The following is a 25,039-nucleotide window of genomic DNA, read 5'->3' as shown; positions in this document are numbered from 1 at the left end:
TTCACTCTAGTTATTCTTTTTTTACAAAAATTTATTAGTTGTAGTTGGACACAATACCTTTATTTTAATTATTTATTTTCATCGAACCCAGAGCCTCGAACATGCTAGACGAGAGCTCCACCGCTGAGCCCCAGCGCCAGCCCTCATTCTAGTTCTTCAATTAAACCAAATTATCTACATGCTAATTATTTCATCAGCTTTAGAGATATCATTTTGTAGACTACCTTTTTGGGTATAAACCAACGAGTGGGTTAGCTGGGTCAAATGGTGATTCCATTCCAAATTTTCTAAGGAATCTCCATACTGCTCTCTAGATTGGTTGCACCAATTTGCAGTCCCGCTAGCAATGTAAGAGTGTTCCTTTTCCCCCACATCCTCACCAACACTTATTGTTGCTTGTATTCTTAATAACTGCCTTTCTGACTCGAATGAGATGAAATCTTGGAGTAGTTTTGATTTGCATTTCTCTAACTGCTAGAGATGTTGAACATTTTGTTCATATATTTTTTGATCGAATGTATATCTTCTTGGTAATCAACTTAACGAAAGAGATAAAAGACCTCTATGATAAAAACTACAGAACACTAAAGAAAGAAATTAAAGAAGACCTTAGAAGATGGAAAGATCTCCCATGTTCTTGGATAGGCAGATTTAATATTGTCAAAATGACCATACCACCAAAAGCACTATACAGATTTAATGCAATTCCAGTCAAAATCCCAATGACATTCCTTATAGAAATAAAGCAATCATTAAATTCATCTGGAAAAATAAAGAGACCCAGAAAAGCCAAAGCACTCCTTACTAAAGAAGAGTGAAGCAGGGCTGGGGATGTGGCTCAAGCGGTAGCGCGCTCGCCTGGCATGCGTGCGGCCTGGGTTCGATCCTCAGCACCACATACAAACAAAGATGTTGTGTCCGCCGAGAACTAAAGAATAATAAATATTAAAAAATTCTCTCTCTCCCCTCTCTCACTCTCTCTTTAAAAAAAAAAAAAAAAAAAAAAGAGTGAAGCAGGTGGTATTACATTACCAGACCTTAAACTGTATTACAGAGCAATAGTAACAGAAACGGCATGGTATTAGCACCAACATGGACTTGTAGACTAGTAGACCAGTGATACAGAATAGAGGACACAGATATAAACCCACATAAATACAGTTATCTCATACTAGAGAAAGGTGCCAAAAACATACATTGGAGAAAAGACAGCCTCTTCTACAAATGGTGCTGGAAAAACTGGAAATCTATATGTAGCAAAATGAAACTAAACCCCTATCTCTCACTATGCACAAAACTCAAAGTGGATCAAGGACCTAGTTATTAGACCAGAAACCCTGCACCTAATAGAAGAAAAAGTAGGCCCAAATCTTCATGGTGTTGAATTAGGCCCCTACTTCCTTAATAAGACTCCTAAAATGCAAGAAATAAAATCAAGAATCGATAAATAACTGAAAAGCTTCTTCTCAGTAAGAGAAACAATCAGGTGAATAGAGAGCCTACAGAATGGGAGCAAATTTTTACCACTCCCATATCAGAACATTAATCTCTGGGATATATAAAGGACTCAAAAAGCTTAACACTAAAAAAGAATAAATAAATAACCCAATCAATAAGTGGGCTAAGAAACTGAAAGGCACTTCTCAGAAGAATATCTTAATGACCTGGAACATCATGTTCAAGTAGAAAATTCTCAGGCTTCTTAGAGTTCTGTGCCTTCATTTCCAGGAAAGCAAGCCTCCAATACAGCCGGTATCTCTTTTGAGCCACAGTAATGTCTCCCACTGTGAACTTAAGTGTGTACGAATAGGATCTGCCAGTCTACACAGTCCATGTGCATCTCACGCTTGTGAACACCTGCCAATTGGCCACCTTTTGGGTACACAGATTGGAGAGAAATTCCGCTCTCACTAGAGTTCCTGGGCATAGGCCTGCATAGTTCTTGGTGCAGGGAAATCTGGGGCTCCTGGTGGGCATGGTACCCACACCCTATAAATCTCTCATAGAAGGAACATGGCTAGGTGAGGGCCAGTGGTCCCCATAAAATGTCCTGATTATAACCCATCCATGTATTTCTGTTTGCTTTTCTTTGTGTCCTTGCTTTTACTTCCTGTAGGATATGGTTTATATAAACCTCAGTCTTTTAATCCTTCCTTTAATACCCTTATTTGCAATTACACTACCCAGATTCTTCTTGAGTTTCAGAAGTGCTTTTACTGTGCTAAAAGTGTTATGTATTCCTGTCTCTTTTTCCTCACTGATTTGCAAGTTTCTCAAGAGCAGGATCATTTGTTTTTGCCTTCAATCCTAACATGAAGTCTTACAAATGGGAAGTGCTTAATGCATGTGGCTTGAATTTACCACAGCTTTGGCGGCATTCTCCTGTTGTTGTAGTAACCCTATCAAAACAGGAAATGAAGTTAGTTTAGCATGACTTGTTCATTATTGACTCATGCTGGTTCTCTTTTCTTACCTATGTGGTCACAAAACATGTTAAATACTCCAGAATTTTGTGGACTTTTACTTACGTACTTACTGGTCACTATGTTCCTGAAATCTGTCTGTTCTTACCCGCCTTAACCCTGGAGTGGACCATGTGTCCAAAGAGCCTTGGTTCCTTCCTTAATTTGGAGGGTGCTGAGGGAGGGCTGTTGCTGTTTTAAAATTACTCTATTAAGGAGTAATATGCGGGGCTGGGGATGTGGCTCAAGTGGTAGAGCGCTTGCCTGGCATGCGTGTGGCCTGGGTTCGATCCTCAGCACCACATCTTTGTGTCCGCCGAGAACTGAAAAATATATATTAAAAAAAAAAGGTAATATGCAATAATTACACATATACGATAATATTTATAATATACAATATATTACACAAAGTATAAAATTTGGTAAGTTTTGACACATACACCCATGAAACCAACACAAATTTTGAGATTCAAATTTTATATAAAAAATTCATTTGTTTTTGTCAAGTAGTAGAAAATTTCTCCAACCTACAACCCTGACCGCTTCCCATTTCCCAGGATTTAGGGTTCTTAGGGTAGAACACATCTGAGACTTGAAGGTTGTGTTCATTTAAAATAAATGGGTACTCTGAATTCCTTGAACTCCTCAAGGGCAGAGTATTATCTATAATCTTCATATCCTAATGTCAGAATGAGTAGTCTGTTTACAGAAGGGACTAACCCAATACTTAATAAATTATTTGCTTAAGTGAGAATGAGGTTAAATAAAGATTTTATACCACCTTGCAATAATTATCTTTTAAAAATATTTTTATATTGGTCAAGAATTCCAAAATAATTGTGTCTTCTTTAAAGGGTATTCTACTGGTAATTCTTTTTTTTTTTTAACTTAAAAAACACATGTTAAAATTTTTTTTGTACTTTATTTTTTGAACAGATTCATAGTAGATCCTTAATCAAAATAATGTAGAATACAGTGTGAACTGTTTTGCACCCCTCCCTATCCCTATATGCCCTGCTTCTGCCTAGCGTTCTGTCCTTCCCCTTATACATACTCATACTACTTTCTTGTGTATCCTTTCACAGTTTTTTTTAACGCAAACTAGCAAATGTTGATTTTTATTTATTATTTACTTTAATTCCTCATTAGGAAAAGATAACATACTAGCCACTGATGTAGACCTTAATTTTTTTTTATTTTGTTGTTCTGTTTGGGGGAGTTTTGTTTGTTGGTTTTTTTGGCTTAATATTGAAAATGTTTCCACATCATTTTTCTCTTCACCTCTAGTATTCCATTGTATGGAAAACCAATTCCCTATTTGTGGCCTTTTTTTCTTTAATTAAACTTTACTTTGAGTTGATTATAGATTCTCACACAGTTGTAAGAAATAAAACATAGATCCCAGTTCTCCCCAATAGCAACATCTTGTATAACTGTAGTTCAGTACCACAACAGATGAATACTAGTGCAATTTACAGGGCTCATTCATGTGTCACTAGTTTTATAGGCACTCATTTATGTGTATATAATTATTTAGTCCTGTACATTTTTTTTTAAATGCTGTCATTTATTCTTTTTTGGGGGGGGGCAGGGGGGTGTACCAGGGATTGAACTCAGGGGCACTGAACCACTGGGCCACATCCCCAGCCTTATTTGTATTTTCTTTAGAGTCAGGGTCTCACTGAGTTGCTCAGCACCTCACTTTTGAACTCACAGCCCTCCTTCTTCAGCCTCCTGAGCCACTGGAATTACAGATATGCACCACCAAGCCTGGCTTGTACAAATTTTATCATGTATAGATTCATGTAGCCACTATCATTCTTTTTTTTTTTTTTTTTTTTTTTTTGGTACTGGGGATTGAACTCAGCTGTACTCAACCACTGAGCTACATCCTCAACTCCTCAACCCTCACTGAATTGCTTTTACTGAAGCTGGCTTTGAACTTGTGATCCTACTGCCTCAGCCTCCCAAGCCACATCCTCAATCCTCACTGAGTTGCTTAGCACCTCACTTTTTGCTGAAGATGGCTTTGAACTCGTGATCCTCCTGCCTCAGCCTCCCAAGCCACTGGGATTACAGGCGTGTGTAAATCCATTCTTTTTTGACATCTGTTGAAATATTTTTTTCTTTTATTAAATATATCTTTTTCTCTCTTTTTAATGGTTTGAATCTTAAATTGCCCCCCCCCCAAAAAAAAAAAAAACTCATGTTGACGTCTTGGTCCCAGCTGATGACACAATTGGGTGGTGGTGGAAACTTTAGAATGTGGAGCCTAATGGGAGGGAATTAGGTCACTGGGGGTATGACCATGAAAGGGATATTGAGACTCTGACCTCTCCTTTCTCTCTTTTGACTCCTGGCTGCTACAAAATGAGCATCTTCACTCTACCAGGAAGTCCCCATCATGATGTTCTGCCTTACCCACAGGCAGAAAGCAGTGGGGCCAAATGATTATGGACTGACACCATGAACCAAAATAAACCTTCCTTTCTACAGATTGATTTAATTTTTTAAATTATAATAGCACAACAAAATTCAACATCTTACCCATTTTCAAGTAGGACTGTAAGTGTATCCATTGTCATGCCATAGATCTCTAGTACTTTTTCATCTTGGAAAACTGAAACTGTACCTGTTAGGTGCATCTACCTATTTCCTCCTCCCCTTGTCTTTGGTAGCCACCATTTAAAAAAAAATTTGATATTTATTTTTTAGTTGTAGTTGGACACAACACCTTTATTTCACTTGTTTTGTTTTTTTATGTGGTGCTGAGGATTGAATCCAGGGTCTCGCGCATGTTGAGTTGAACGCTCTACCGCTGAGCCACAACCCCAGCCCAGTAACCACCATTTTACTTTCTGATTGTCTGAGTGTAACTAGATACCACATGTGAGTAGAAACATACAGTATGTGTCTTTTGTGACTGACTTATTCCATTTAGCTCATGGCCTCACAGTTCATGCATGTTGTAGCATGCGATAAAAAGGTTAACCTTATTCTTGTTTTCTTTTTCTACCTTTATTGGAGCATAATTGACAGATTAAAATTTTATATATTGATGGTGGTTATTTTTTGGTTTTGGTGGTTTTTTTTTTTTTTTTTTTGGTACCAGGGATTGTTGAACCCAGGGCTGTTTAACTCACTGAGCCACATCTCCATACCTTTTTCGTTTTTATTTTGAGACTTGTCTAGCTAAGTTGCTTAGAGACTTACTAAATTCCTGAGGCTGTCTTTGAACTTGTGATCCTCCTGCCTCAGCCTCCTAAACCATGAGATTACAAGCACATGCCACCATTCCCGGCTGATGGAGATGTTTGATGTTAAGGATACATTGTGAAATGATTCCCATGATCAAGCTAATTAAAATATCTGTCACCTCTTTTCATGTATGTAGGAAGAACATTGATGGTCTACTCAGCAAATTTTATGTCTACAATACAGTGTATTAAGTACAGTCACTATGCTGTATATTAGATCTCTAGGACTTATTTATTCTGCACAACAAATTTTGTACTGTTTGACCAATGTCCTTCCACCCTCCAGCTACTGGCAACCACCATTTACTCTGCTTGTATGACTTTTTAAGATTTCCCATATAAGGAAACAACATGCAGTATTTCTGTGCCTGGCTTATTTAACTTAGTATAATGTTCTCTAGGTTCATTCATGTAATCACAAAAAAAGAAGTTTTTTTTTTTTGTTTTTTTTTTTTTTTTTTTGGTACCTGGGATTGAATCCAGGGGTGTTTAACCACTGAGCAATATCCCCAGCCCTATTTTGTATTTCATTTAGACACAGGATTTCACTGAGTTGCTTAGCGCCTCGCTTTTGTTCCGAGACTCCTGCCTCAGCTTCCCAAGCCATTGGGATTACAGGCATGCACCACACCTGACCTCCCTTATGTTTTATTCTAGTTTTTTTAGGTCTTATGTTTAAGTCTTTAATTTATTTTGAGTTGATTTCTGTATATGGTGTGGGATAAGCATCAATTTCATTCTTCTATTTGTGAATATTTTATTTTTCCAGACCATTTATTTAAGAGATGCGCAAAGATAATTTGACCATAAATGCATGAACTTTTTTCTGGGTTCTATTAATGTCTATATGTGTGTTTTCATGCTAGTACATGCTGGTTCCCTGCAAGCATCCCCCCCCCCAGAGATTTTTAGTTGTAATGCACACAATACCTTTATTTTATATATTCGTTTTTATGTGGTACTAAGATTCGAACTCAGTGCCTCACATGTGCTAGGCAACCGCTCTGCCACTGAGCCCCAGCCTCTTAAGGGTGTAACTGACAGGTAAAAAAAGCAATATATTTGCAGTGTACAATATGTTATGTTACATGTTGTGAAATGATCACATTAAGCCAATTGATCTATCCATCATTTTACATACTTAAAATTTTTCTGAAGTTGTCATGCCATACAACAGATCTTCAGAATTTATTAATCTTAACTGAGAGTTCATGCACTTTAATATTTCCTCAGTTTTTCCTACCTCCTATCTATACCATATTCCAATTACTATAACTTTGTGATGTGTTTTGAAATTAGGTAAGATGATACCTCTACTTTTGTTCTTTTCTTTTTTTTAATATTTTTTTAAGTAGTTGGACACAATACCCTCACTTTGCCTATTTATTTTTATGTGGATCGAACCCAAGGCCTTGCATGTGCTAGACAAGCACTCCACCGCTGAGCCACAATCCCAGCCTCTCCCTTTGTTCTTGTTCAAGAGTCCTTTGGCTGTTGGTTCCTTATAAATTTGGGGATTATTTCTGTGGAAAAAAATTTTAAAAGGCCATTGAAATTTTCATAGGGGTTGTACTGAATCTATTAATTGCTTTGGATAGTATAGACATTTTAACAATATTAGTTCTTTTTTTTTAATAAATTTTTAGTTGTAGATGTACACAATACCTTATTTATTTATTTATTTTTATGTGGTGCTGGGGATCAAACCCAGTGCCTTACACATGCTAGGCAAGTGCTCCACCATTGAGCTACAACCCCAGCCCACAATATTGGTTCTTAACAGCCATGAGTACAGGCTGTCTTTTCATGTATTTGTGCCTTTGATTTCTTTTATCCATGTTTTATAGTTTTCAGCGTACAGATCTTTTACCTCATTGGCTCAATTTATTCCTAATTATTTTATTGATGCTATCATACATGGATTTATTCTCTTAATGTCTCTTTTAGCTTGTTAGTACATAGAAGCAGCCGATTTTTATGTTAATTTTATGTTTGCTACTTCACTTATTCTAACAAGTTTTTTTTTATTTGTCAAGTCTTTAGAATTTTCTACATAAAAGATCATGTATGCGAGATAATTTAAAAATTTCTTTCCAACTTAGTTGCCTTTTATCTCTTTTTCTTACCTAAATTCTGTGGCTTACAGTCCTAGTACTACATTGAATACAAGAATTGGGAGCATTCAGCCCTTATCTTGTTCTTGATCTTAAAGGAAAAACTTTTCACTGTCAAGTATGTTAGCTGTGAGCTAACATACTTGATCTTTAGCTGTGAGCTTGTTATATATGGTCTACATTTTGCTGAGGTATATTCCTTCAATACATAATTTTGCGGGGAGAGTAGCAGGGATTAAACTCAGGGGCACTCCACCACTGAGCCACATCCCCAACCCTACTTTGTATTTTATTTAGAAACAGTGTCTCACTGAGTTGCTTAGCACCTTGCTTTTGCTGAAGCTGGCTTTAACTCAGGATCCTCTTGTCTCAGCCTCCCAAGCAGCTAGGATTACAGGCATGCACCACCGCACCCAGTTTGTGTACATAATTTGATGAGAGTTTTTATCATGTGAAGGATGTTGAATTGAATTAGCTTATTTTTTTAAGACTGGGTAATATCCATTATATGTATATACTACTTTTAATCCATTCATTGGGCTGCTTTTACATCTAGGCTACTGTGCTTGATGCTGCCATCAACATGGGTATGTCATTATCTCTTAGAAATTCTGTTTTGAATTACTTTGGGTATATATATCCAGAAGTGAAATTACTAGATTATAATGCAATTCTATTTTTAATTTTAAAAAATTTTGCTGGAGATGGACACAATACTTTTATTTATTTGTGGTGATAAGGATCGAATCCAGTGCCTCACACATGCAAGGCAAGTGCTCTACCACTGAGCCACAACCCCAGTCCTGTTTTTAATTTTTTGAGGTAGCTTCATCCTATGTTGTGTAGTGACTATACCATTTTATATTTCATGAACAGCGCATAGTGTTCCAAGTTTTCCCCATCCTTGTCAATACTTGGTATGTTCTGTTTTTCTCAATAGTGAAAATCCTGGTAATTGTGAGGTATTAACTCATTATGGTTTTGATTTTGTATGCTTCTTGGCCATTTGTGCCTTTTTTTAATGCAGAAATGTGTATTAAATGTGATCCCTTATTTTTAGTGTTTCTTTTTTAATGAACTGTTCTTGGATTCTTATGATAAATATTACTTGGTCATAATAATTTTTTATAATCACCAGTATTGGAGATTGAACCTAGGAATGCTCTACCACTGAGCTATATCTCAAGCCCTTTGTATTTTTTCATTTTGAGATAGGTTCTCACTAAGTTGCCCATGCTGGCCTGAAACTTATAATCTACCAGGTAGCTAGGATTAGCCTTGCACCACCATGCCCAACTTGGATTATTGTTTTAATGTGTTGTGAAATCACATTTACTCATTTATCTTCTGATGTTCAAGCTTGTGCTTACAGAAAAGATTGATCATTAGTTTTGGTTTTAATTCTTTTGCATCTTAATTTATTTAAAGTTTGTTTGCCTTATAAGAATTAGTTAGGAAACTATTTTTTTCTCTTTGGTTGATGAAACTCTTTATTTTCTCAACTATGAACAATTTATTTAACCTTTGAATTTTTTCTTTTTGAAAAGAGCAAGTTTATCAGTTAAAAGGAAAAATATAAGTATCCTGAATTTGATCCATCCCCAAAACTCTATAATCACAAATCAGATTACAATCCCAAGCTACAACTATAAATTGTTTAAAAGACATACATTTTGGGGCTGGGATTATGGCTCAGGGGTAGAGCACTCGCCTAGCATGGGCGGGATCCGGGTTCGATCCTCAGCACTACATAAAAATAAAGGCATTGTGTGGTGCCCATCTAAAAATAAATAAATAAATAAATATTTTAAAATAGAATAAAAGACATACATTTAAATTACAGAACTGTAGTGTGTCTTTAGTTGGGGAGAAGAGGGAGATGAGCAGAGATCCCAGGGAACAAAAACAATATTGGCTCTATCAAATTAATTTTTAAACACCCACTATTAAGAGGCACTGAAAAGTCCACTGTAAAAGATATGCCAATGAAGTATGTTTGCCAAGTATCAGAAGAGTAAAATATATAAAACAAAACAGAGAAACCCAACGAGAGATAGCAAATGTTGAGATGTTAATGGCTGGGGTTGTGGCTCAAGGGGTAGAGCTCTCACCTAGCATGCTTGAGGCACTGGGTTCAATCCTCAGCACTACATAAAAATAAAATAAAGGTATTGTGTCCGCCTACAACTAAAAATATATTTTTTAAAAAAGAATTAACCTCTTTGTGATCAGTACTGTGATGATTATATTAACCAAAAACTCAGCAAAAAGAAAATGGGGAGAGCAACAGAAACAGACCACACTCCATGGACAGGGTCACACCTTCTTTTGAAGTAGGAATGGCCTTCTAACTTAAAAGATGTCAGTTATAGAATTGGGATTGTAGTTCAGTGGCAGAGCACTTACCTAGCACATGAGAGGCCATGGGTTCAATCCTCAGCACCACATAAAAAATAAATGAATAAAATAAAGCTATGGGGAAAAAAAAAAGTTACCTTATCAAAAAAAAAAATGTCAGTTATTTCATCACTGAGTGTTCATGCAAAAAGAGAACACTGACCTGAAATCTTGTTGAATTATCATGTAAAGCAAATATGTGATTTGGCTACTGTTTAGTAAAACTAGAAATTTATTAAATTGAGTTGAAATCAAGTGTTTCACATCTTTTTAAATTATTTCTTCATTCATTCATTCATTCATTTTTGCAGTATGAGGAATGGAACCCCAGGGCTTCATTCCTACCACTGAGCTATACCCCCAGTCCTTTATTAATCTCTCTCTTTTGTTGAAGGTGTGGTCTTTATATGATTTGCATTACCAAAAATGTTTTCTTTCCTAAAAATATGTATTCCCAATATTGAGTGAGCTTGCTTAAACTACACATCCAAGTAGTGATTTTTCTATTTAAGGAATTATATTTCACTTCAGAATATTCAGGAACAGTGTAAAGTATGTTAATGATATTGTGGGATCATTGAAGCTGAATAAGTCAAGTTCCCTCCTAGAGCATAGTCTTATGGTAGATTCAGACAAATGCAGTGATTCTTAAAAGAGATTGATAAATATCATTATAGAAGCACAAACTTTAGTCGAATAGTTGTTTTCTTGCCCTTACCCTGAGGAAACAAGAAACAGGGTTTTATTGCTTATAAATATTACTTCATTGCTTTGGTCAATAGGCCAGATATTGATATTTATTACTATAAAAAACTTTTATAGAAAATATTTCAATAGAATGTTGATTATGAAGACACAATACTCAAGGTTTAAATTCATCATGAAATTTTTATTTTTGCTCCTGCTTGGAATTATATGAAGTTGGATCTTAATTGGGCCCTGTGTTTTGGCTATGAAAATATTTGTTGAAGTCTATTTTACAGGTTTTGTTGTAAAACTATCCCAACCTCCTGGTTCCGTTTCTTGGGAACAGAAAAGAAATATGTCATTTTGCAATTAAGAGAAAAAGTATTGATAAAGAAGTAATCAAGGCATTTTCTTGGTTTGTTTTTGTTAGGGTTGAATAAATATGTAGTTGATCATTTGAACATTTCTGCTGAGTCAGAGGAATTTACTACAACAGTAAGCTCTTGTTTTGGAGGCAGAAGTGATTACTCTGATCAGAATGCAGTTGCTGTCTAAGACAGTGGGAAAATGATTTTGTATATCTGGCATAAACCCATGTTTTGGGTTTATGAAAGTGGGCATCCACCCAATGAACAGGACTGAATCCTCTGTTAAGTTTGAATCCTCTGTTATTTTTTGTCATATTCTGTCAGTATATTTTCTCCCTACTTTGAGACCTTTTTTTGGATAACAGATATTTACACTGAATGATAAAATTTTAATATTTTACCAATTTATATTCTTTCCACCAAGAGATTCTGTGGACTGTTGTTAATGCCGTCTCTCCCTCCCCGCTTTTTTTCAAGCTCTGCCTATGATAATATCAACAAAGTTCGAGTAGCTATCAAGAAAATCAGTCCTTTTGAGCACCAGACCTACTGCCAGAGAACCCTGAGGGAGATAAAAATCTTACTGCGCTTCAGACATGAGAACATCATTGGCATCAATGATATTATTCGAGCACCAACCATTGAGCAGATGAAAGATGTGTATCCTTTTCTGGCTGTTAACTGACTCTACTGCTTAATCATCTTATTGAGTAAATATAACTTGAAACTCGCTAGATTTATCAGAGTGAAGGAAAAATATATAAAGCACATTTAAGAGGAGATTGTAATCTACTTGCTATTTACCATAATGCTTGCATGATTTAATTTTTTTTTCTGGTTTAATTTTTTTTTTCTCTGACTGATTTTGTCTTTTGTCAGTAATTTATTTTAGTATCTCTTAGGTAAGTCTAATGTTTTCTTTGTTGGTTTCAGTAAAGACTTTCTTTAAATGTGGGCTGGGGATGTGGCTCAAGCGGTAGCACGCTCACCTGGCATGCGTGCGGCCCGGGTTCGATCCTCAGCACCACATACCAACAAAGATGTTGTGTCTGCCGAGAACTAGAAATAAATATTGAAAATTCTCTCTCTCTCTCTCTCTCTCTCTCTCTCTCTCTCTCTCTTAAAAAAAAAAAAAGACTTTCTTTAAATGTAGTTATGGAAAGTATTGGTTATGGAAAGTATTGGTTAATATAATTTCCAGTCATGTGTTTTCCGGTCAATGGATGGTTTGTTATCGTGGTAAAAAAGGAAAGGAAAATCATCAGTCAAGAAAGAGGGTTCAACAGATATCGACCTAAGTCAAATCGGTACTGTCCTGATCTTCAACAGTGTCATCGCTCCTCTTTAGGTCTCCATTTCCTTATTTTTAAAGTGAAGTAACTGGACCTCATGATCTTTAAGGCCAACTCCAACTTGAAATTAATGTGAATAACTAGGACTAACATTAGAAATCTGGATTAAGGCCAAGTGTGGTGACACATGACTATAATCCTAGCAGCTTGGAGACTGAGGCAGGAGGATCACAAGTTTGAGGCCAGCCTCAGCAATTTAGCAAAGGCCTTAAACAACTTAGTGAGACCTTGTCTTAAAATAAAAAGGACTAGGGATTTAGTTCAGTGGTAAAGTGCCTCTGAATTCAATCCCCAGTGCCCAAAAAAAAAAAAATCTGGATTAAGCAAGATTACATATGAAAGAGGCATTAAGCATGCTAAAGGCTACTATAGTATTCCTACCAATTTGTCCAATTTGTGGTTTACTCCTCCTTGGAACTGCATTTTACTGTTTCTAGGGCGCTCTTTACATTTTTAAATAGCTCTGTTAATAAGGTGTAGTGATATTTTAAGTGAAATGCCTCCTATTGCTACCATCTGTAGGTCCTACTTTATTTCTCTTTTGCCCTGAAAACAACCTTGCAGATGACAAGTTTTTACGTCCTGTGTCTTGAGTTCCATGTAGGTCTCATCTAGCATGAATATGGGAAACAGAGAAGTATTTATGCAGAAATGAATTTTTTTAAATACAAAAATGAAATATTATGGTAAAGTTAAACAAAGGTTTCTGTAATTTAATTTCTGTAAGAAGGTAGCCATAGCTGTGCTTAGATACACAGCTAGATAAGAAAGCAAGAGAAGCAAAGCCAGCACACACCCCTTCTAAGCATAACTTCCCTTGGTCTTATTTATTTTTATAGGATCTTAACAGTAATCAAAGAATCAAAAAAAAAAAAAAAAAGATTAAGACTGGGAGGTTTAGTTTCAGCGTTTTTCTGGAGTTTTATGGTTGGTTTCTGAGGAGATGGGGAGATGGCACAAAGAAAGGAAGAAAAGAATAGTGACATTTATAAGTGGTTGCTGGGCCAAAGAAATGAAGGAGTGTATGATGCTTTTGGCCACCACCTACCCTCTCTAAACTTGAGTGGGGAGTTAATGATTTAGAGAACAAGGGGGTTGAGACTTAGATTTGCCAATATTTCAGTTTCAGGTCTTAGGGTCTATAATCAACCACATTATACAGGTATAATGCCTGTTTCCCACAGGACCTAGTCAGGGAGTTAACTATTTCAGATTTCTTCCAGAAAGGTACACTAAATTTTCTTCATTTTTCTCCTTTCCCTTGAAAACCTTACGGGCTATTTGGGAAGAGAACTGAGAGAGGGTGAATTTTGTTGTTAATGTTTTGTTAAGTTTGACCAGCTATTTGGTATTTACTTTAACCTGTCCAAACAGATATATAGTACAGGACCTCATGGAAACAGATCTTTACAAGCTCTTGAAGACACAACACCTCAGCAACGACCATATCTGCTATTTTCTTTACCAGATCCTCAGAGGATTAAAATATATCCATTCAGCTAATGTTTTGCACCGTGACCTCAAGCCTTCCAATCTGCTGCTCAACACCACTTGTGATCTCAAGGTCAGCCAGGTTATTTATTTTTAGGGTGATATATATTTGGGGGGGGGGACTGTTTCATATTTAAGATTATTCCAGAAAACACTTAGCAAAAACTTAGCAAAAAAATACAAGTAAAAGGTGCCAGTCATCATCATCTCTGTTCCATTCTTTTTTCCATTCCAGAGATAATAAACTATTAACAAATTGGTGTATTTTCTTCCAGCGTTTTTTGTGTTCTTTTATTACGTGTGCATTTTTGTATTTTTTATGTGCAAATAGTTATTGTATTATATGTTAAGTTTTTAAATTGTTTCATTCGTGATCTTTTTGTTCAAGCTTTCTATAAGAAACTCTCAGAAATCAGTAGACAACTTAACCTTACTATCTTCTGTCCTCAGTAAGACCTTCCATAGAAGGAGTCTTTTATAGTTTTCAAATTTATATTGAAGATATGCACTGAAATTTATACCGAAGATGTATACTGAAGATATACTGAAGATTAATAGATGGCAGAGAAATAAAAAGGGAGATCTACAGATGTCTTCAGTTGTAATGAAAGAATGGAAATTCAGACTAATAATATTAAGATGCAGTATTCCCCACATTCATCTACAGATTCAGTTCTGTCCCTATCAAATCCCCAGCACACTGTGTTTTTGGGTTTGGGGGGTTTTGTTTGTTTAATAAGTTGATGGACGAATTCTAAAATTGATGTAGAAATTCAGGAGGCCAAACAGTCTTACAAAGTTAGAAGACTTGCACTTCCTGAAGACTCAAACTTTAAAAAAAAAAAAAAAATTTATATATAGTTGTAGATGGACAGCATGCCTTTATTTTATTTATTTTTTTATGTGGTGCTGAGGATCAAACCCAGTTCCTCACACATGCTAGGCGAGTGCTCTACCACTGAGCTACTGCCCCAGCCCCAAGACTCACCCTTTTTGATTTCAAAATTTAATACAAAGTTATGGTAATTAAGACAGTGTGGTACTGGCCAAAGGATAGACAGAGTAGAATTGATAGTCAATAAATAAATCCCATGTGTCTGTGGTCAGCTGATTTTTGACAAGGATATCAAGACCTCTCAGTAGGGAAAGAATAATCTTTTCAACAGATCATGCTGGGACATCTGGATAGACACATCAGAAGAGTGAGATAGGATGCTTCCTTTGTACCTGTACAAAAATGAACTCACAAACAGATAAGAGACCTAAATTTAAGAACTAAAACATGTAATACTGTTAGAAAACACATGAAAAAATCTTTTTGATCTTGTGTTAGAGCTTCTTAGACATGACACCAAAAGCATAAACAACAAAAGAGAAAAAAGTTGGATTCCATTAAGTTGTGAAGCTTGACCTATAAAGTAATTCATCAAGAAAGTAAAATGACCTGAAAAATAAGAGATACCATATACCTAATAAGGGACTTATAACTAGAATATAATCAACCCCTGTATATTATAGGTTCAGCAACCATAGGTTCTGCAGCCATGGATTTAACCAACTATAAATAGAAAATATTCAGAGAATAAAACACATCTGTACTTACATCAGCAAACTTTTTATCATTTCCCAAGCAATATAGTGTAACAACTGTTCAGTGTTTATATAGCATTTACATCATGTTAGATATTATAAGTAATCTAGAGGTTAAAGTACATGGGATGATATTTGTGTGTTGTATGCAAATATTATGCCATTTAAGTAAGAGATTTGATGAGCATGTGTTGGTTTTTGGTATCCTTGGGGTCCTAGAACCAATCACATACCAGATACCTAGGGATGACTATATATGAAGAATTCTTACAGTTCAATGATAAAAAGATAAATATTCAAATTGAAAATGGGGAAAAGATCCTAATAGACCTTCCTCTGAAAAAGATATTTAAATGCACAATAAGAATATGAAAAGATGCCTAACATCATTAATAGGAAAACATGCAATCAAAATCACAGATTTCATTTAACACACATTAGGATGGCTATGATCAAAACAGAAAATAACAAGCATTAGCAAGGATTTTACTCCTAAGTATATACCTGTCTCCAAAAACATTTGTTCGCCAATGTTCATGGCAATTTTCCCTGTAGCCAAGAAGTGGAAAGAATCCAGATGCCCAGTTAATAAAGGATTAATAAAATGTGATAGATCCATAACAATGAACTGCAAAGGAGTTACGTACTGGTAATGCTACAACATTGATGAATCTTTCAAACATTAAGGAAAATATCTAAGAAGTATACATGTAGATATCATTTTCTGGATTTCTGTCTAGTAGACATTCCTGTGTGAAGCTATGTTGGATCAGGGAGATAAGTATCTGCTCCTAAAATCTGAAAACTGATAAATCAGAAATCTGATAAACAGATCATTGTAATAATGTTATAACTGAGATAAAGGGACTGGTGTTGTGGCTCAGTTGTAGAGCACTTGCCTCAAATGTGTGAGGCTCTGGGTTCGATCCTCAGCACCACATATAAATAAATAAACAAAGATATTGTGTTCATTTACAACTGAAAAAAAGGCTTAAAAAAAAAAACAACTGAGATACAGAAAAGAGTTGTGTACAAATGCAAAGGAGAGAGATAACCAGTTCTGGTTCAATCTATGAGAGGTGCCAGGAAGAAGGTGGTATCCATGTCAGACCTCTGAGAATGGGTAGATTTTCAGTAGCTGGGTGGCCATATTGGGAATAGGATATTGTAGGCAGAAGGAATGATGGAAATAAAAAGTAAGGAATGAGTACATAAAACACTAAATCCTCTTCTGTGTGGTTGCAGCATTAAATGAATAATAGGGAATTAGTCATTGGCTCTAGGGTGGAGAGGTTGGGTAGAAGTACATTACAGAGAGCCTTCTGTAACTATCTAAGAAAGGCAGTGGGGACCTAATGCAGCAGCACACACCTATAATCCCAAAGACTCAGGAGGCTGAGTCAAGAGGGTCACAAGTTTGAAGCATCCTAGTCAATTTCTTGAGACTGCCTCAAAATAAAAAAATGAAAAGAACTGGGGAGGTAGTTCAGTGGTAGAGCATCCCTGGGTTCAATTTGAAGAAAGGAAAAAAAAAAAAGGCAGTGGGTTCCATAGTCAGACAGTTGGCTTATACACTGTCAAGGGATATTTGAAACCGAGTGCCCCACATTCATTGAGATGTGGAGATTAAAAGTTGGACCATTGCCTCTTAGAATCCTGATATAGATTCTTAGACTTTCCACATGGGCTATAACTGTTTCCTTCTTTCTGGATCTGTGCACCTAAAAGCCAGTGAGTACAATAAGATTGAAGCTGCTTTTAGGAATGGTGTTACTACTTCTTTAGCTCTTAGAGATTTTTGTTTGGAAAGTTGCAATGAGTATTTCCCAGTTGTTTTTTTTTTTTCCTTTAAATGTCTGACAGAACCCTACTATAACAGAATATTTGAGTTTTGGAGATACATTCTCAGTTCTTTAGTATATAATATTTCTGGAAATAGTTTGCTCTTAATTTTGCTTGAAAATGCTCATCCTTAAGAATAAAACAAACAGAACAAGACTACTTTCTTTTTTATCTCTTCACTGTGAATGGACTTGTCCTTACCTAGCTAGAGCCATTTTATTCACCTACTCACTAAAACTTATACCCACACTGATAAATGAGTTGGTCATCCTCATAAAAAAACAGGCATTATGGGCTGGAGATATGGCTCAAGCGGTATCGCGCTCGCCTGGCATGCGTGCGGCCCGGGTTCGATCCTCAGCACCACATACAAACAAAGATGTTGTGTCCGCCAAAAAACTAAAAAATAAATAAAATTCTCTCTCTCTCTCTCTCTCTCTCTCTCTCTCTCTCTCTCAAAAAAAAAAAAAAGGCATTATTTTCAAAACTGAATTTAACACAGAGAGTCAGAAACCCAAGAAAGTATTTTATATATTTAAATTAGTACAATTTACTTGAATGTTTAAAGTGTGCATATGGAGTTTGTATCATGGATATAAATATTCAGGAGAGCATTGTACTCCAAAGATGACTGTAATACCCATCTCTCAAGCCCCTATGCCTTACCTAACTTGTTATTTTTGGTCCTTTGGTATTTCTAAGCAGACAGTAATGTCATTTCTTCCTTTATCCATTAATGTCAGTGTTACTAAAGTGTTTCCTACTCTTCAACTCTCAAGGTATCAACTATTCTTAGTGACTTAAACCTTTAACTTTTGACTGATACCAGACAAGGTCAATAGCAGTAAGTTTTCTTTTTGGTTTCTCTAAACACTTTGCATTTGTTATCTGAAGCCCTGAGGTCTAGCAGATGTTGACATTTTAGGATTCTCATATTTCTCAGGGCCACAAAAACATAAATTAGAGACCTTAATTGAAGGTTCTTAGCATATTTTTAGTGTGACTACAAGGGAAATGGGCTATATTGATTGCACTCATTGTTTACTAGGCTGACCAAACAGAAATCCCAATAGAAGTCATTGCAGCCCTTGTGATTCTGGATGTACCTATAAAGGAGTATTCTGGAGGACACAAAATGAAACATGTCTTTGGGGCTTACTTTGTTTCAAAAAGTAGCCAGATAGAAGTCCTAATATTTATAGGTCATTTTATGTTTCTTATACCATATCTTATTACTATTTTATTTTGTAGTCTTAGCAGTTAGTCATTAATGCAATGTAAATTTGGTTAGTCTTTGGTGTTGTCACATTAAGATAACTTGAGAGGGAGAAAAAAAATGACATGAACTTTCCATTGATGACCAGGAAGGGAGTTATAAAATCTTCAAGAGTCATAAACCCCACAACTCCTTTATTTTTAAAAATATATCCAGTGACATGGGAAACCTGCTTGTTCCTTGTCCTAAGTATAGGAGATACAAATGATAAAAATATGGTTCCCCTTACACCAGCTCACTTCTCTAAAGAATTGAACATTTTTCCTTTTTTTTCGAATGGGAAACTAGATTCTGTGTATCAGGGTAAACCTCTGTTGAACCACAGACCTTTTAAAAGAATACCAGCTAATAAATGCAGGAGAATAATAAAATTAGAAACATCTCCGTTTTGCAACCCCCAATGAAACAATTGACTGTATATCATTGCCTTACTTTACTCTAGTCCCCAGGTGGGCTGTTACAACTTTTCTACTAGACCCCTCTTCACTTTTCACCTATAGCATATCCAGATCTTTAGTCTATTATTAATTTACTATCTACATGCTCCATTCCCCACCAAACTGCTGTGCCTTTCCCCTACCCCATTGGGGACTTAATGTTTCATGATCTCACTTAATGGCTTTCAGACCAGATTTCTTGGGGAAAAGAGGGAAGAGCAATTACACATTTGGTTTAAATTTTAAAGAAATAGATATATAATTACATCATTCAGAGTGTTAGAGTAAGTTGTTTGCCCAGTGAGGATTTTTAATTCCACTTTTTTATTTTTTCCTTCTTCCTTAATATTGCCACATTTAAAATATAATTTTATTATCATTATTGTGATATTATAAGCCCTGATATTTTTAAAAGATATAGTGATTTATATATTATGAAAAATAGTCATTACTAGAATCTCTGCACATTAATCCACCTAGGTTGTGCTTCTCAAAAACATTTCAGGTAAGGCATTTTTTTCATCAAATATTATATGTTCACTATGTGTAACAGGAATAAAAAGTAAATCAAGTACTGCCATTTTCTAGGGACATACATACTAATGGGGAAAACAGACACTTAACACAGTTGTTTATTATGGATTGTGATAGTATACTTATAACTCTAACCAAGTAGTATGGGAGTTCATAAAATTAAGCAGTTAATTCTTGGTGGTGGTTTTAATTCCTACGAAACTCCTCAGAAGAGTTTTCATGTAGGTATTTAACTTACTGGAATGGCATAGATAGGGCCCACAGGTGAGATGATATTGTTTAGTCAAGGAAAGGGAAATAGGTGTCAAGTAAATTAGAATCAAAAGTAACGGTGAGAGATAAAAACAATGTGGAAGTTAGGTTGGTGAGAGTTCGAGAGTAGTCTAAAAGTTTTGCTTGAAGAGTTTGGTCTTTGGGCAAGAGTTGTACCTCAGTGGTAAAGCACTTTCCTAGCACATGTGAGGCACTGGGTTTGATCTCAGAACTGCATAAAAATAAATAAAATAAAGGTATTGTGTCCATCTACAACTAAAATATTTTTTCTTAAAAGAGTTTGGTCTTTATTCAAGCCAAAGGCATGACTTATTTAGAAATAACACTTAATGTGAATTTTTACCTAAATCTACACAAACTAACTACAATGGCAGTTGAGATGTAGGAGAAGCAGCCAGTTCAAGAGATGTTTTGGAGAATTCTACCCTACCTTGCCCCCTCTCTGCCCCTCAAACATACCCAGCTGTTTCTTCTCTAGGACCTCGTTCTGGCTTTCCCAGGTCTCCTCAGGGAAGCATCTCTGCAGTATTCTAGAATCATTTTATATATATATCTTCATTAGGGAGTGCCTGTCTTATTAACTCAGCACAGTACCACTGTAGTTACTCTTGCTCTATGACAAATCACCCCAAAACATAGTGACCTAAAAGAGCAATGATCATGTATTGCCTCATGGTTTTCTGTAGGTCCAGAATTCAGTCAGGGTGCAGCCCAGGGATGCCTGGTTTCTCTCCAGTATCTGGGTCTTTGTCAAAAGATAAGATAGGGTGTAAAATCATCAGTTATATGCTTGATGGTAATTGGTGCTGCCTTTTGGCTGGGATGTCTGTGTACCCAGGCTTCCTCTTGTGGGTAGAGGGTTCCAAGTACCACAAGAGGGTCAAGTAGAAGCCAGTTTATAATGTAGACTCAGAAATCACACAGCATCACTTTCACTGTATTCTATTGGATCAGGTGCTTAGAGGTTCACTCAGATTCACAAGAAGAGGTAGACCCGACATCTTGAAACAGGTTCAACCAAAGAGCTTAGAAGAAAAGCATAGGGAAAGCTGGGATATAATTCAGTGGCAGAGTGCTTGCCTAACATGCATGAAGCCCTAGGTTTAATCCCTAGTACTTTGTTTTTAAACAAAGAGGAGGAAGAAGTACAGTGGGGTGGGTTATATTGGCAAGGCAGTCTCTCTCTCACACACACACAAAGTTACTCATAGCATTCATTATCCTTTAACAAGCCTTCTAAAATACAACTTCCATCTTTCCAAAGTCCTAGAGGAATTTAGAAACATTCACTTTAGTACTTAACATTATTGATCTGCGTATTTCATACATTTTTTTTAATCTATGCGGGATTTGTTATGTGATTTGAGAGAAACTGGATCACACATACATTGAAAAGTTCAAGCAAGGGCTGGGGTTCTGGCTCAGTGGTGGAGCACTCACCTAGCATGCATGAAGCACTGGATTCTATCCTCAGCACCACATAGAAATATTGTGTCCACTTAAAAATAAAAAAGTTCAAGCCACAGAACTAGGATGAATTAGCAATAGTCCAACATGGCAAATGAAGACTCAGCACTCTTCAGATATGGAAGAAATCAGTCATTCATTATTTCTGTTTGTTGGTTCATGTTGCTAGTGAGTGTTGTACTGGAAAAACTTCCTGCAGTTTGCTTCAGAGGAATTGGTAGAAAAGGCTCAAAAGAAACAAATGAGATTCAGATATATTGAAAGCCTTCAGATGGTCAAGCAGAATTTAGAATTCAAATATGTTCCCACTCAAGAGCTTATGACTGAGGCTAGGATGTTGCTCAGTAGTAGAGCACTTACCTAGCATGTACAAGGCCTTGTGAAAGCTCATGGCTGTTCCTCAGCTATATCTCCTTGAGAGGCCTGTGACTATTGATGAGTCTAATATCATTGGCAAGAAGGCCATCTCTGAGAAAAGAGTCCCAGGATTTACATTGAAAGTTACGTAGATTACAAGAATGCAGACTGGAGTTGATCAGAACTACAGAAGACAATATTTCTCACCACTTCACCATGTGGGAGTCCATATGGAAAGTAATATGTGGAAGAGTCACTGGAACAGCAGATGTGCTGTCTGCTCCTTTTAGTGATGCAGTGACAGTGTGTCAAAGACAGGGAAATTATGCAATTCAGATGGGCATTTCCTTGGATGCTCTAGTTGAAGCAGCAAGAGAGCCTATTGCTGCTACTGACAATGTCAGCCTCCAAGGTGGGATGGCCAGAGGAAGATATTTGTGAAGTAGGTGAGATCTTTCCAAATCTTTCAATTATTGAGGCACTCATTTGTGAGGTATCTAAACAGACTGCTATTCTGCTAAACTCCCATGTCCTACAGATGTTTCTTAGATTTGTCCCTTCTTCGTTGACCCTATTATCTCTAGCCTGAGTTTGGGCCCTTGTTTCTTAGATGACTTGATGTAGTAAGCTTCCATATTAATCTATGTCTTCTAGGCTACCTTCTCCTATACTCTGGCCCATCTTTGTTAACTTGTCTCTCTTGTGTCTATGTGTCTATCTCCTTCCTCCCTCTCTTTCTCTTTAGTTTCCCAGAGGCCAAAAAATTAAAATATCCTGCATTTATGGATAAAATACATTATGTTTATATACACTAGAGTTTGATGAAATAGCTAGTCCCTAGTAACAGCACGGTATTAGATGGCGAGATGATGAAAGTCTAGGAGGTGCTTCTGAGAGTGAGAAGAAAATGAGAAACTGGGTATCTTTTTAAAAAGAAAATAATATATCTTCCATACATGAAACTTTTGAAGCTTTAGAAACTTAAAACTTTTTAAAGATTTGATTACATGAAAGGGGAAGGAAGTGAAAAGAATCTTGAGAAATACCAACATTCTTGAACTAAGTAGAAGACTAATAGGAAATGGAGCCTAAGAAAGATAAGTCCAGTGCTCATTAAAGAGTTCATCACAGGAGCTCTAGAAGTATGGGGCTGAAAAAGGATTCTAGATGGATTTGATGACTACCCAAAACAATTTGTCAAGTACCTAAGTAAAATTGCTGTGTGATAAGCAGATAATGAAATTGACTATTAAAAGGCCCTGTAACCTGTTTCCTAATCTTTAGCACATGGATAGTCATCGCTACTTTTCAGGTTATTGGAAGGATTAAAAAATTCCCAGCAAAGTGTCTGACACAGTGTGATAGCAAGTACTTATTATTACTGTTGTCTTTTTTTTTTTTTTTTTTTTTTTACTTTTAATGTTATGTTTTGATGTCAAGCTGATTAGAATTTCTAATAATGGCATGTCACTTTTTTTATCTTAGATCTGCGACTTTGGCCTGGCCCGTGTTGCAGATCCAGATCATGATCACACAGGATTCCTGACAGAGTATGTAGCCACACGTTGGTACAGGGCTCCAGAAATTATGTTGAATTCCAAGGTAAGGACCTGTTTGCATAAAAACAAAATCAGAAGTAAGAGAACTTTCTGAATGTGTGATTGTAAGCCTCCCTTTCCAGCCTCAACTTGGGTTAAGCCTTGTCCTGTCTGACCAACCCACATAGGCCCAGAGCCAAGGTGCTATCTTAATCTCTTCTTCAGCATTGAATTCCTGGACATTGGAATTTGCCCTCTCCATCTCAGCTGAAGTATTGCTGGCCTGATGAGAGTCAGAGGGCTTCGTCTCCAGTCACATTTACCATAAATGGTCTGTGTTCCTCACCTTGGTTCATCCTCCTGCAGTCCTTTCTGTGGCAACTTTCACACCTACTGCTGCCAAGGCGCAATCAGGCTGTCTTTTTTCAGAAGTTACGGTAATCTGTATTTCTGTGAACACAGACTAGGGCTATCCTATAAAAGTCAGATATATCTCTTAATGAAAAGTGTCTCCTCAGCAAAATAATAGTATGAATCAGTAGGCAAAATTGAGGGCAGCTATGGGAGATTAGGTTCAGTATTTTTAACATATTATCTACAAATAGTATGTGGAAAAGTTTTCAAAATTGGATAGTATAAATAGATCTGACATACTAGCTATACCTAATATCACAGGATTATGAGATTCTTAAAGAACAAGAAAATATAACATGAAGAGAATAATATGAATTCATATTGGGCATTGTGTGTAAGGCCCAGCAACCAGAAATAGTCCTGAGAGGCTTAGGAAATGAACAGGTCTAATTAGCTTGTGGGCTCCATTGTCTTCCTCCATTCTTTATGTGTAGAGATAAGCTATTAAGTGCTTTTGTGAGGAAATGGAATTTGTTTCCAGCAGATATTCTTGATATCCTACATTTTTTCATTATAAAAGCAAAATTCCACTAAAAGAAATTGTATCATAATGAAGGATTTGGTGTAACAGGTGTTCCAAAGAAGAAAATACTGTATTGATTCTCTTGTAACTCTGTATTACAAATAATCCCACACACAGGTTCATTCTTTGATGGGCCACATGACAGCCATTCCAGACAAGGATCATTGGTATGCAGTGTACATTACTGGTTGTAAGATAGTGGTTGGTGTGGTAGATCTTTATCATGGTGGCTTCTTGATCTTGAGTGTCCTATACTGCCTTCATTTTTCGGTTACCATCCATGGGGAAGTAGCCAAAAATGGTAGGGTTAGCTCTGTGTTCTTCCAAATGCCCAACACTCCCTTCTACTTGCAGAGTTACTACAGTGAAAACTGTAAAATCTTTATTTGCAGCATCTCTAGCCCCTGGGAATGTTCCTTCTAGCAGTGTATTCACTTTTTTCTTTTCATTAACTTAAAAAATATTCAGACATATTTTTAAAAATTGAAAGTACATTGAACACCTATGTACCCTTTACTTTGATCTATCAGCTCTTAACATCTTGCCATCTGTTTTTTTTTTTTTTTTTTTTTAATATCTGAGCTTGCAACAACTAAACATCTTGCCATCTTCTTCTCTCCCTCCCTCTCTTTTCTTTCTCACTCCTCTCCCTTCTTTTTG

The 25,039-nt window shown here is 36.3% G+C and overlaps 1 protein-coding gene across 1 annotated transcript in view; it reads left to right on the top strand.

Annotated features, from left to right (window-relative positions):
• Positions 1–25,039, top strand: part of MAPK1 (mitogen-activated protein kinase 1) — a 77,829-nt gene that overhangs the window by 26,950 nt on the left and 25,840 nt on the right. The window contains exons 2-4 of the mRNA XM_081287998.1: positions 11,763–11,945; positions 14,012–14,201; positions 23,390–23,506. Of these exons, the coding sequence (XP_081144124.1) occupies positions 11,763–11,945; positions 14,012–14,201; positions 23,390–23,506 (490 nt within the window). The remainder of the gene's footprint in view (positions 1–11,762; positions 11,946–14,011; positions 14,202–23,389; positions 23,507–25,039) is intronic.

This window comes from Spermophilus citellus, assembly GCF_964194105.1.
Source record: "Spermophilus citellus genome assembly, chromosome: 3".
Taxonomy (NCBI): Eukaryota; Metazoa; Chordata; class Mammalia; order Rodentia; family Sciuridae; genus Spermophilus; species Spermophilus citellus.
This window is presented reverse-complemented; position numbering and strand designations above follow the sequence as displayed.